Here is a 14,175-nt window from a genome sequence, read left to right on the forward strand (position 1 = left end):
CCATTTTTGTCTCTTGCCCTCAAGTAGTCAGCAAACGGACGCTGTCCGTTTCGTGACCCTGGGACTCCCAAGATATTTGCGGAAGACACATGTTCTTTGAAAGTGTCTTTATGATGAGGGGGTTGCTACTGTAAGGCAGATGGCGCCGCTCGAGGCTCATCTTGCCGCACGGACTTATTGTCTCAGCCGTGCATCTCATTAGGCACGTCCCTTTGATGCCTGTATCTCGTGCTTCTCGTTACCTCCCCTTTTACACCCTTTCCGATCTCCCCACTGTCTCCGTCTTCCTCTGCACCTGTCTTCGTTCCTATTTTGATCTACTTTACTGCTGATTGGAATTTGCTAATGGTGGGAAGATGGGTTTTTACAGTTGGGAACCGCCAAATGTTTCCGCACTTATGTTCCGGACCTTATGTGTTTCAAAGTGACCAAAGCGACCCCTCTGAGAGCTAAATGTGGGAACCGGGTTGTAAACTATTGTGTCTCATGTTATCTTATGGGTAAAAACTGTATAAAAGGAGCGATCCACAAAACCAATTTGAAGCAGTCTCCCCGAACTACACTCGATGTACTTCCTGTGACTTCTGTGTTCCCTGCAGTAAATAAACCTTGACTCTTTGACGCCGAAGGAAGTGTCCCGTGTCTCTGTGACTTGTACGCCGGAGCAGGTTACCCACGAAGGTTTCAGGTGTTGTGCCCTGGCACCGCTGGGTCCAAAAGAGCCCAGTCCTTCACCGTCCGCCAAATAGAGAGAGTCATCTAAGGCAGGGGGAGAACAAACATGGACGTTCAGAGTGGCCCAGCCACAGCCACTCCAGGACCTAGTAGCCTTCCAACAATGGTGGGCTTTTTGAGCCCTACCATCCAGTTTGTTCGTCATTAAGAGCGGTGCAACAATCCTGCTCATTACAAATTTACTCACTGAATGAACTAACCTGAGCACATTTGTGTCACAACAGGGTTTGTGTATCAAGTTCTTAAATAGCAAGCATAGACCTTCTATCTGATTCCGCCTTGGAGGGCTTGTTGTGCATGAAATCGAATTGTTCATAGGCTCACCACCAACACTAAAACAGAGTAAATAAGCTCCCACTGGTTAAATCGGGGATGTTTACGATAACAACAGGCTGTGATGTAACGAGGTGATGTATTAGAAACTGCAAAAGCATCTTACCTGAGGGGCCGCAAGGTTCGCAGCAGTCGCAGGACCCGTAACACACCCAGAATTTTGGCGCCACCTGCTGAGGCCACAGACACTATGATGTCGATGAGGGACACCAGGACCAGGAAGCCATCTAGGATGTTCCAACTACTTCGGAGGTAGGCTTGGTCGCCGAAGTACAGACCCAGGGAGACCACCTGCAGGGAGACGGGATAGTGTAAAAGATCAAGCCAGAAAGGAGTTTTATTCTTAAATTGGGGCATAAAAGTCACCAGTAGTTTTGCACTCTTTGTACTTTCTCTTAAATGTACTTTTCGTGAGGAAAGACCCATCCAACCCGAGTCCTCGTTACGGGGTGGCTGAGCGGAAGTCAGACAGTCCTCTCTTCTTTTCTGCCCAGCCAACTGATGTATATTTCTCTATCCTACTGTGGTCTTCTTTGCTGCTCTGTTGTCTTAAATTTTTCTATATGACTTTTTGTGCATCCCACTTGACTTTCGTCATGTACTTTTTGTAAACTTGATCTCAAAACACGGAAAGCACGTTGATACCCTTGGGTCTAGCCAGCACTATTTAAAACTCAAATAAATAAATAAATAAAAATAGCCAATAAATAAACAGCACATACTTTGCAGGGATCTCCCAGCAGCCTGTCTAAATATGTAATTTGTCGTTGGGTGTGCACTTTGGAGGCCACTAACAGAGATCTAATCTGGGGTTGCATATTTACTACCACGTTCAAATGTATAATAAATGAAACATGACTGCAATAAGACATCGAGGTTATTACCATAGTAGTGGAAAATGTACGTGACTGCACAAAATGAATTAACACTTTTATTGCTGTTCTTTGTGCCTTTCGTTGCGCCGAGCCAACAGAGTTCTGCTTGTATGCCCCATTCCATGGGTAATCATAGGAAAGTAAAAAGCCACTCGTTTGCTTCCCTATCTTTCAAGAGAAACGGGGAGATTCTCAAAAATACCCAATATGCCTTTCTCAAAAGCCCACTCCATCAGAACTCCATCCAACTGGAATGTCCCTTTGCACTTGAGAGGCCGGGGTGGCATGACTGTAACTACCTTAGAATGGGTTGCTCCTGCAAAATGATATACGAGCGTTTCATGTCGTTTTTGGCAGACGTCTCCCATAGAGTGTTGCCTTCTCATATTGCAACTAATTCACAAAGGTATTTGTGCATGAATGTTTGGCCACCATTCAGCCACCATTGAAAATGAAGAGTCTGGCCGGCGTCTGGGCCTGCCAATAAATTAGGATTGGCAGTCCTAAAACTGAATCCACAATCTGGACAGTCTGAAGCAATTAAAGGATGACTGTTTCCAGACTGGTCTGTATTATTAACATATCATGCTTTTTCGACCATTCCATCCGAATTTCTTTACTTGACTTCCTGCAGGGCTGGACTGGCTACCGGGCAGTTTGGAATGCTGCCGAGCTGCTGCCTGATTTTACTGCACTGGGGGCTGATTTCGTTCTTGGTGACCTGCTTGTGCATTGAAATACTGAAAGCAAAAGAATTTTGTTTAGCTCACGCAGGTCCCCATTAACAAAATCAGCCCCCAGCTCAGCAGCATTCCAAACTGCCCAGTAGCCAGTCCGGCCCTGACTCCATGCACAGCTTTTTGAAATTGTATAACATGAAAAATCATCACCGCAATTGGAGGGCTATTGTTTGCGAGTCCCTTCTCTCTGATTTATTATATATATATATATATATATATATATATATATATATATATATATATATATATATATATATATATATATATATATATATATATATATATATATATATATATATATATATGTATATGTATATATATATATATATATATATATATGTATATGTATATATATATATATATATATATATATATATATATATATATATATATATATATATATATATATATATATATATATATATATATATATATAGTACAAGTTGAATTGCCGATTTAGCCTCTTAATAATCAAGACATTCCTCCTTGGCTTGCTCTCATCCATTTTACGAATGGCGTCAAACCCCAAGCTATGGTTCGTCAGGGGTGTCTACAATCCTCTCTCTACTCCTGCATCCTCCCAGGCTCCTCTCGCGGTAACTGAACCCTTTTTCCTTCTCGCATCAGTCCTCTTTGCTCCAACGACCCCTTCATCCTTTTATGCATCCACCTTTCACTGTGAAGTGCCCCATTGCTTTGTAGAAAGGTTTATGCTTTACAAATCCCTACACATTTACAGATACACTGAGCCATCCATACATAAATGACATCTTGAGATGCCCCTTTCCAGGCAGGTGTGGCAAAAGCCAAGGTGAAGTGGTTAAACTGCATGTCTAGATATTGTTTAAATGGCACCAGCTTTGTTTAGTTCACAAAGCTTGGAAATGTGTCTTTTATTCTAAATAAAGCTGCGTCGTACATATCCTACAAATGTGAATTGGTAGGAAAGAAACGTGCATGCACCCTGGCCGGAAGTATTACAATTTGCACATTGTTTTATACACACACCGATATTTCTGGATTGTAGCATGACTTCTTTCTATGTATAATCCCCCGTTTTCCCCTCTAATTTATATGCTCACATATTGAATTTATATTATATTTATAGCGCTTACTACCCCTGACGATGCATTGAAGCGCTTTTTGACAAGTAGCACACTACTCCAGAACCCAAAAGTATTAGTGGTGGATTAGTATAGGGAAATATGAGGTAATTTGAGCGGTGGACATGTGTGTTGGTTAGTTGGATTGAATAGGATAATGGAGGGATAGAAGAGAGAAGAGTCTAGGAAGTGTTATTTGGGAGATCATAGGAGTAAGATGAGGTTTGGAATGAGTTAAAAGAAGAGACTTGAATAACACTTGCTATTAGCCTATTCTTTTCAGATAGATGCATAGGGCTCCTTTTAACATTTAGGTCTGTGTGAACATACAGCCTTTGCGGAGTTCTAGAAAGCACTTCGCAACCCCACGTAGAATGAAACATTATTTTGCTGCGCCACTTCATGAAATTCAATACTTTTGCAGCAATTTATGTAGTACCTGGGCTTATTTCATACAGATTTTTTTGCTTAGAACCCCATGAAGGCCTCATGCCCACACTTGCATCAGCAGATGTAAGCTGCTTAAGTAAGCAGCGATATCTCCAGGTGAAAGTGAACAAATCCTTAGTGAACCCCGAAACCTGCCCCATCGGAATTAAAAGAGACATGTTGACAAGGCCTCGAGTTTTCATTTCCTGTGCAATGACACTGACAATCTTGCAGAGAAATCTTCTTAAAACGTTTGCCATTGTGCAGAAGAAACCTCTTTAAAACGCTCTCTTACATGGAAAGGCCTACTTGCATATTCGTGCTCGGCCGAGTGCTATTAGAGTAAAAATGTTCTCACTATGAGGTGACAATTATTATCTCACAAAATGGAAAAGAATTTGCCAAGGAGAAGCCGAACTGGGAAACTGCAGCCTTCACAAAAGAAAGAAATTGGTCACTTTGCAAAATGTTGTTGGCAACAAAAAAAAATGTGCACACACCCATAATAGTGTTTAAGCTGTGAACCTGCCACTAGCTCAGTTTTATGACATCTTCAAAGATGGAAACTATTTTCCACACTCCTTGTACCGCTGACCTTCGCTATATCTCTCACACTTTTAAAAAGCTGTTAATTTAGTCTTCTATAAAGCCCCTCTTTTTTCAATCGTGAACATCATTTTGTTCATTTTTGCATGTCCAGGTTTAAGGTAATTTAGGTTCATACATTTCATTGCAGCCGGTATCAATACCGGGGTAAGGCCAAGCTCGTGCCGCCTGGGGCAGTCCGCCCCCACTTATCTAGGCCCCTGCAAGTGCTGCATGTGTGTAAGCTACACGAGGTGTGCTCTGGGGCAGTGTTTCCCAAACTTTTTAGAGCCATGACCCACTTCTTCACACGATAACATTTTGTGACCCACCTAGCTTCAAGGAACATGGGGACATATTATCAAGGGGGTTTATCTCCGCTTTTTTTGGCTTTAAAAGCCAAGAAAGCAAAGATAAAATTATCTCCCTATTACCTAGCTGTCGCTAACACCAGTTAGCGACAGCTAGTAGGGGATAGCGACCATCTTGGGCCCCGCTTTGCATGTCAGTGAAATTTATCACTAATGACATGTAAAGTGGGCGTGCCAAGATGTTAGCGACTGGAAACAGTCGCTAACATCGCTATCTCCTATTACCAACTTTTGGAGATATTTGCGCTAAGCGCGAATATCTCCAAAAGCTAACACCTGCCCCTGAGCAGTTCTTAGCCATGTTATCCAATGGTAGGTGGATAACTTGGCTAAGAGCATTAGCTCGGTAATGCATGAATATCGCTGGCTTTTCAGCGATATTAATGCATTTTGGACAATTTTTATCGCTTAGGAGATAAACCTTGATAATAGCAAGGTTCCTAAGCGATAAAAATCGCCGCAGCTCGGCGATAAAAATATTGCCGCTAAGCCAACATAGCGATAATTATCGCTAGTTGTTGGTAATATGCCCCATGAGGCAGTCAAATTTTCAATACAACTAAAGCATCGTGTGGTACAACGCGGTCATTTACAGGCAGCACATTCATTTTCCATTGAAATGGCTAATACTTTTGCATAGACACACAGATTTCCTGCTAAATCTTTATAGCACACAAATGACGATGTGTGAGAATCTTGTTTCCGTGAACATTTACTTGTGTGTTAACATCTAAGGTGTCTTAATGTGTTCTGATCCTATTAAAATGTTTGTTTCCATCACAATTCAGAATTACAAAACAGTGTGTGTTTTGCTTTTCTAACTGATGAATGTGCACAATTAATTTACAAGTATTTACATTTTTTTGTGTGTTATAAAAAAAAATTACATCCTGCAGCCCTTCATTTCACACTTCATGCACTGGATCAAGACTGTTACATCATTAATTTGACTTTTTTTTCTCTGACTTAGCGAGAGGAGCTTGTAAACCTTAGTTTTCATGTTAAAAAACACAAACAACAATTTGTCTGAAGGCACAGCCTGACATTTGACCTCAGTCTTGCAGAGCAGCAAATGTGACAATATAAGTCCATAATCTAAAGGCACCTTTATTTATTGCTTGGACTTTTGCAATCCACCAAAAATCAGCTTGCGCCCCTCTGTTTGGAAAACACAGCAGTAGAGTACAGAAGGCTCAAGCATCATTGGTCTGACACAGTTTTAAAGTATTAGCAATGCTTTTACAACGATGTGTAACTTAACATACTGTCCCCTTACAAAGGTTGAGTCAATAATCGCACGTAAATTAAACTTTGGTTGCGTAATACATTTTTTCACCCAACTCTAGTATCAAGTGCCTTTAGGTCGTCCTACTATCTAACATACATTTGTTTTTCCAGATACTCTTTTTTTTCTTTCCATGTAAAAACCCCAGCATGTTACTGTGAAAAGAATCGGTATGATCACTTGTGCAATGGTGCTGGTCCTGTTCATTCCTGCTTTCCCCCCACAAATTCAAAGGGCAAATCTGCATGGGTTAGGACGTAGCACGTTTACTTCACAGCAGAACAGGGTACCGCAATGACAACTGCAGACTGCAAGATAAACAAGCACACAGCACAAATAAATCGCAAGCAATCAAATCGCAAACATTTCCTATTGGCACCCCTCAAGGGGACAGGCTAGACCTTGTGACCCAGACAACCCGGCTTAGTACAGAAAAGTCATGAAAACTTAAGGTAACACATCACAGATCATATTCCCTTCCAGAGACTGCATACCAATTTGTCCGCGCTGGGGGAATCTCATGACATCTTAACCAAGCCCCAAATAGCTTTGGGGGTACCTAAGGTAGAACTAGAAGTCTGGGACCACCGGCTGGTCAGTGCCCCCTTCCAAACAGCCTAATTCCCTAGAAAGCCTCGGCCGAAAAGAAATGGCAACCAGGTGCCCTAGTGCCCTCCAGGACCACACTGCCATTTTTTTCCCCATAATTTGACCACCGGGAAATCAGGTCACTGGCACCTGCACCATCTCCTGCCAATAAGGATTAGTTACTTACCTGTAATCCTAGTTCTCTTCCAGGGGTATCCTCAGCAAAGTAATAAGCACTAGAATATAGCAGCCCATGTGCGGGACCCCAGAAACACAATCATATATGTGACCCACATATATGTATCTCTCTCTCTATATATATATATATATATATATGAACATGAAGGTAGCCAGAATACCCAGAAAACAACTACTAGAGAGTAAAAATAAGAAAGACCAATTATCTGAGATTAGCAATAAGTTCCGTATGATTACGACTTTTTCAGATCAAGCTAATATCCTAAGAAATCTACTCTCAAAAAACTGGCATATCCTCCGTACTGATCCAATAATTGGGAATGATGTTCCCCTGAAACCCTTAATAACCTTTAGAAAATTAAGATCCATCAAAGACAAAATTGTTCACAGCCATCTTACATCAGTAAAACCAAAAGTGAGTGGGACACTTTGGGACATGAAGGGATTCTTCCCATGTGGGAAAAGCTGTGCTTGCGAAAATAGCAAGCGGGTATTCTCATATAAGATTCCTGGGATGGCCCAACCGAAGCCCATTAAGGAGTTCATCACATGCACAACTCCCTATGTTGTTTACTGTCTTATCTGTCCCTGCGGACTCAAATACATCGGGAGTACTATCAAAAATGTGAACATGCGTATCTTAGAACATCAGAGAGCTATCATGAATAAAGATATTGCATATCCGGTATCTCGACATTTCGCCAAAGTACATCAAAGTAACAGGGAGCTGTTACAATACTTTGGCTTGGATCACATTACTAAGTCTCCGCAGACTAGAGACCCGTTACATTATCGATATGCAGACAAAGCACCCACTAGGTCTCAACAGTGGGGAAGAACTTACTGCCCACTTAGGGAGGTAAAACTAACATACATAAAAGGGAATGTATACTTTAAAAAACTGTAGTGATGGTTGATTTAACTCATGTCCGGCAGATGGTTCCTGCCGATCTGATATGATGTGGAAGGCTATGATTTGGATTTCAGATTTGGAATGAACTGTGTGATGTCATAATTTATGAAGATAATTGTGTTAATCCTCCCCCTTTTGTCCTTTCTCTCCAGCCCTGTAGGGAGTGGTGATAAGAATTTCCATAATTTTTAATGTTATGTGATTAGGATTAAGATAAAGACATGGTGGCATTTTTCTTAAAAAGCGATACACTGCATCATTTTCTCTTTAGGCATTTAGTCCATAGTACATAACAAATAGAGGAATGTACTTTGACTATGATTTAGAGAATATCTGTAGCCATTAATGCCTGTTGCTGTTGCATATATATGCTGAATCACCTTGTAGGTGCTCATTTATTGACTGTATTAACCAACGGGCCAATTAACCACATGGCTGCTGGGCGTTTCCCCCCCCCTGTGCTGGAAAATGCCATTTTAGTGGCACCATGACGAGCTCAGCTCGTCATCAGCACACGACACCCGTGGGTGATGACGAGCTGAGCTCGTCATCAGCATCGAAAGGGTTAATGATGTACGTGCAAAATGCCGGTGACATGCCGATACACGGCAATATTGATAAACACGCACCGGCAATGGCGACTTTCATATCTGATATGGTATGAAAGGTATTGTGAAATATTCATTGTTAACCTTTTCAAAATGGCCGCCATATTCACATGTACTATCGCATTGGTCCGTTGTTAGTTACATTTAGATGACGTATATATAATGTTAGCAAATCAAAAGGGAGAGAGAGGACTAGGTAAGCCAGTCCGGATCCCCAAGTTAATATGTACTTATCAATAAAGGACTAGCTTCGTTGTGTTTATAGGGAGACTCAGTACGTATGATGGCAAACCATTTGGTTTGGTTGTTAAGCCCTCACCCACCAACCTAGTTGGTGGCATGCTTCATCATCGGGCCCACCACAGTGACACCGAATGTGTCCCGGGTGTGCTTCGACTCCAGATTACTGAGGAGCTGGTATACTTCTCTGAGTGTGCTGTGAGGGGGTGTGTAAGAAAGTGATTTAAAAGCTATGCAGTAGGTCCCAGTTCCCGAGGGTATATAGAAAACTTTAATATCTGGGCCCACGCTAGCGAATAAAAAGGCAGACGGACGCAGTGGAGCGAATTATGAACTCCCACGTCCTATGTGGTCGACATGTTTCAGCCAGGCCTTTTATATTTACAACTGGCTTTCCTCAGGACCAATGAGTGTGTGGGTGAAAAAACTATAAATTATATTAAGTGATACGTGTTTAAAAAGTGTCGCACACGCTAAGGTGCTATACGTGTGTGGAGGGGGATTCCCTCCGCTTTACTGTACACAAAACAGAAAGGACGAAGACAGACGTACAAGGTAGAGTCAATAAGTATGATATACTTATAACACAACATGTTGCCGGCAAGTTAAGGTGTGTGAACGACCTCTACCGGCGGGTTTGAACGTGGCCATGAAAGTTACATGGCGGTTGTGACTACAAAGCGGTTAAAAACGGGGTGTAAGTGGTGGACTAAACAGCGAAAAATAGACAAAGGGTGAGAAACAGGTAAGAAAATATCTTTTTCCTCACACTCGCTATTAGCTGTTAAAGCCTCATGGGTCACCTGGCAGGGGGAGAGAGAACCCTAGGTATTGTAGAAGGCAGAGGTTAGAGCCAATCCTGTTGGGAGAAAAAGCTGCTTACCTAGGCAGTCGTGCTGAGGTAGTCTCTATACTCACGAAATTGTCGGTCTGCGAGCTCCGTAAACCTGTAGTCCTGCTGCGGTGTCCCGAGTGACTGACTGGTAAATCACGGTCGGGTATTTATAGTCCTTCGGGAGGGCGGCACCTGCAGAGGGGTGGAGCAATGGGCGCGGCTATATGGAACGCGCCTATTCGTTTACTAAGCAGCGCATGTGCGCATGGTCAGAGTCAATACAGCGTCACAGTATGCGCAGTGTGTTCATGAATAGAGCATGCGTATTGGTGCTGGTATGCGGTTAGTGCATCATGTATTCCCAGGTGTTGGTTGAGAGGTGGAGGACATAGCACTGATAAAACGTACAGACTGGGACCAAACCACGAGTCCAAACGGAGACAGGGATTCAAGTATTCAGTGAATTCCATGGTATGGAAGCGGAGGGAATCCCCCTCCACACACGTATAGCACCTTAGCGTGTGCGACACTTTTTAAACACGTATCACTTAATATAATTTATAGTTTTTTCACCCACACACTCATTGGTCCTGAGGAAAGCCAGTTGTAAATATAAAAGGCCTGGCTGAAACATGTCGACCACATAGGACGTGGGAGTTCATAATTCGCTCCACTGCGTCCGTCTGCCTTTTTATTCGCTGGCGTGGGCCCAGATATTAAAGTTTTCTATATACCCTCGGGAACTGGGACCTACTGCATAGCTTTTAAATCACTTTCTTACACACCCCCTCACAGCACACTCAGAGAAGTATACCAGCTCCTCAGTAATCTGGAGTCGAAGCACACCCGGGACACATTTGGTGTCACTGTGGTGGGCCCGATGATGAAGCATGCCACCAACTAGGTTGGTGGGTGAGGGCTTAACAACCAAACCAAATGGTTTGCCATCATACGTACTGAGTCTCCCTATAAACACAACGAAGCTAGTCCTTTATTGATAAGTACGTATATATAATGTTGTCAGGCGGTCAAAACTGTAAACATTGACGAAGGACTTCTGTCCGAAACGCGTCTGTTATACTTGTTTGTGGGCTAAATAAATCTTTGCCGCTTACCCCTGGAGTGCGTGTAACGTTTTCTTAACGGAAGCGAGTTGGAGCGACGATTTTCACCGCGAGTATCGGCGCGGGAATCTGCACCCACCTGCGAGTGCCTCGGGATTGCTGATGCGAACCTGGAGCTATATATATATATATATATATATATATATATATATATATATATATATATATATATATATATATATATATATATATATATATATATCAAAGACCAAGGTTGCCCAAAAGAAGAAGCCGCACATGAGGAGTTAACGGCCTTTAATTGCAGAAGGCAGCAGGTATTGCACACCATCACACTTCGAGTGCAATTGCCAAAGTTATCACCAGACGCGTTTCAAACTCCATCGAGTCCTTGTACATAGGCTGTTTGGCGAGAGGGAAACAACAGATTTTCAGTGGAGCACGTTGTTAAATACACCCAAGTCCCGCCCTTGATGGGCGTCGACACAGATTGCCTCCTGGTACCTGTAGTCAAGCTTAATGCAAACCCCTGTGGGTGCTGTTGTTCGATAGTCCACAAATATTTTCCCCAGTGGGCACAGCATGCCTGCTCCTGCTGCTTATGTAATCTGCAACAAGACCTCCTCATTCTTACAAACGCTCGAAATTACGAGCGTTTCAATTCTGCCCAATGTTAGGCAGCGGGGCTTCTTCCCGGCCGGACGAGCCGCAAAACATCGAAGACCAAGGTTGCCCAGAGGAGGAAGTCGCACATGAGGAGTTCACACTCTTTTATTGTAGAAGGCTGTGGCAGCTGGGTAGCGAACCCCCTCGTGTGCGACTGCTTCAGTGGGGCAACTCTTGGTGTTTTATGTTTAGCGGCTTGTCCAGCCGCGGAGCAGTCCCGCCGCCATGGATGGCGGATTCTCAAGCCCTGCACTTGTGGACTTGGTATGAAACGAGGGGGACCGGAGCCACGGGTTAATATTGGATGCAATACAGCAAACCTGCTCATTTCTGCGAACTATTTCAGTGTTATTGTTTTAACAATGGTGCGTTATTTTTATGGACTCTGTAGTGACCCACTGTGGTTTTATTTAACAGTACTCAAGCCTGGCTCAATACTGATGAACTACTTGTACCAGAAAGCCACAGGAGAAATCGTAAATGCCTACATGGGCGGGGCTTGTTATTACAATGAAATGGGGGTCCTGGAAAACAATCTACTGTGTCCTGTGCACTATTGCTGATTAATTGCCTGCCAGTGATCAAGGGATTTGATAGCTCGAAACGCGTTTGGCTTTTACAACGCAGTACGGCAGGAGTGCGGTGATGCAACCGCCTGTGGCAGCTGTGTAGCGAACCCCCTCGTGTGCGACTTCTTCAGTGGGGCAACTCTTGGTGTTTTATGTTTAGCGGCTTGTCCAGCTGTGGAGCAGTCCCGCCTGCCGTGCATGGCCGATTCTCAAGCCCTGCACTTGTGGATTTGGTATGAAACGAGGGGGACCGGAGCCACGGGTTAATATTGGATGCAATACAGCAAACCTGCTCATTTCTGCGAAAAATTTCAGTGTTATTGTTTTAACAATGGTGCGTTATTTTTATGGATTCTGTAGTGACCCACTGTGGTTTTATTTAACAGGACTCAAGCCTGGCTCAATACTGATGGACTACTTGTACCAGAAAGCCACGGGAGAAATCGAAAACGTCCACTTGGACGGGGCTTGTTATTACAATAAAATGGGGGTCCTGGAAAACAATCTACTGTGTCCTGTGCACTATTGCTGATGAATTGCCTGCCAGTGATCAAGGGTTTTGATAACTCGAAATGCGTTTGGCTTTTACAACGCAGTACGGCAGGAGTGCTGTGATGCCACCGCCTGTGGCAGCTGTGTAGCGAACCCCCTTGTGTGCGACTGCTTCAGTGGGGCAACTCTTGGTGTTATATAATATATATACAATAAAAAGCAAATGCAGCCTTACACACACTAGAGCTGAATAATGCTGTAAGGACTCCCCATTATATCATGAAGAATACAATAGAAATAGAGAAAAACAACAGCAGAGCATGTTTAAAAACAGTTTTAATGCTTAGCACTTAGCACAAACTCTCAGATAGGACTGAAAGCATTGACAACTCCCAGGCTGCATTGCAGATAACATAGCCTAAAAAGGCTGAAAAGCTAACTCATAGCAACATAGAAATAAACTGGCACCGTGCCTTTAAGCCCGTCATGACCCCCAGCTTCCCATCATGCCTCAGGGGTGACAGTTAGGTCAGTTGTTATTTGCGGTGACTCAAAAGTCATAGCACAAAGAGTTGACATTACCTTTAAAAATACAATAATCCTTTGCCCGGGGAAGCGGAGGGTTGCTTATGACTTTGATGAGGATACCCCTGGAAGAGAACTAGAATTACAGGTAAGTAACTAATCTTTCTCTTCCAGTGGATCCTCATCAATAGTCATAAGCACTAGAATAGAATAGCAAGCCTCACCTCACCCCCCTGCGGGCAAAGGAAAAATAACGCCAGATTAACCAACCAGCTCAGATAACTAAACTCGGACAGACATCTTACTATCCGAATAGATTCTTCAAGGAGCCCTGGCCTACCTGAGTATCCGCCCTGGAATCGGATTCCAGACAATAATGCCTTGTGAAAGTATGAACCGATCTCCAGGTTGCTGCCTTGCAAATCTCTGCCATTGGAACATCATGCAAGAAAGCTATTGTGGCCGCCTTTCCCCTAGTGAAGTGTGCTAGGAGACAACAAAAAGGGTTTATTTGCCATCTGGTAGGCCAATTTTATACAGGACACTATCCATCTTGAAATGGATCTCTTGGAGGCTGGAAAGCCTGTTCTCATGGCGCCATGATTCAAAAACAATTGATCCGATTTCCTTATACCCTTCGCCCCCTGCTCTTTTAAGGTCTAAGGAGTGGAGAGATCTCTCTGCAGGAGTTGCAGGATTGGGAAAAAAGGACAGTAGGGAGATTGACTGATTAATATGAAAATCTGATAAAACCTTTGGCAAAAAAGCTGGGTGAGCCCTTAACATTACCCTGTTGTGGTGAAACACAGTATATGGCTCTTTAGCACACAGCGCTTTGATCTCACTTATTCTGCGCTCTGACATTATTGCCACCAGGAAAGCGGTCTTCCATGCCAGGTTCTGCAATGTGGCTTTATGAATGGGCTCAAAAGGAGGACCCATCAATCTAGACAGCACCATATTCAATTCCCAAGGAGGAGAAGGAATTCGAACCGGGGGATAC

At 43.3% G+C, this 14,175-nt stretch overlaps 1 protein-coding gene across 1 annotated transcript in view; it reads right to left on the reverse strand.

The window, feature by feature from the left end:
- Positions 1 to 1,170: 1,170 nt before the first annotated feature.
- Positions 1,171 to 14,175, reverse strand: part of LOC147668734 (voltage-dependent T-type calcium channel subunit alpha-1I-like) — a 523,924-nt gene continuing 510,919 nt past the window's right edge. Inside the window, exon 18 of the mRNA XM_086948467.1 lies at positions 1,171 to 1,359. Within this exon, the coding sequence (XP_086804593.1) occupies positions 1,171 to 1,359 (189 nt within the window). The remainder of the gene's footprint in view (positions 1,360 to 14,175) is intronic.

The sequence above is a fragment of the Lissotriton vulgaris genome, unplaced genomic scaffold (genome assembly GCF_964263255.1).
Source record: "Lissotriton vulgaris unplaced genomic scaffold, aLisVul1.2 SCAFFOLD_1650, whole genome shotgun sequence".
Taxonomy (NCBI): domain Eukaryota; kingdom Metazoa; phylum Chordata; class Amphibia; order Caudata; family Salamandridae; genus Lissotriton; species Lissotriton vulgaris.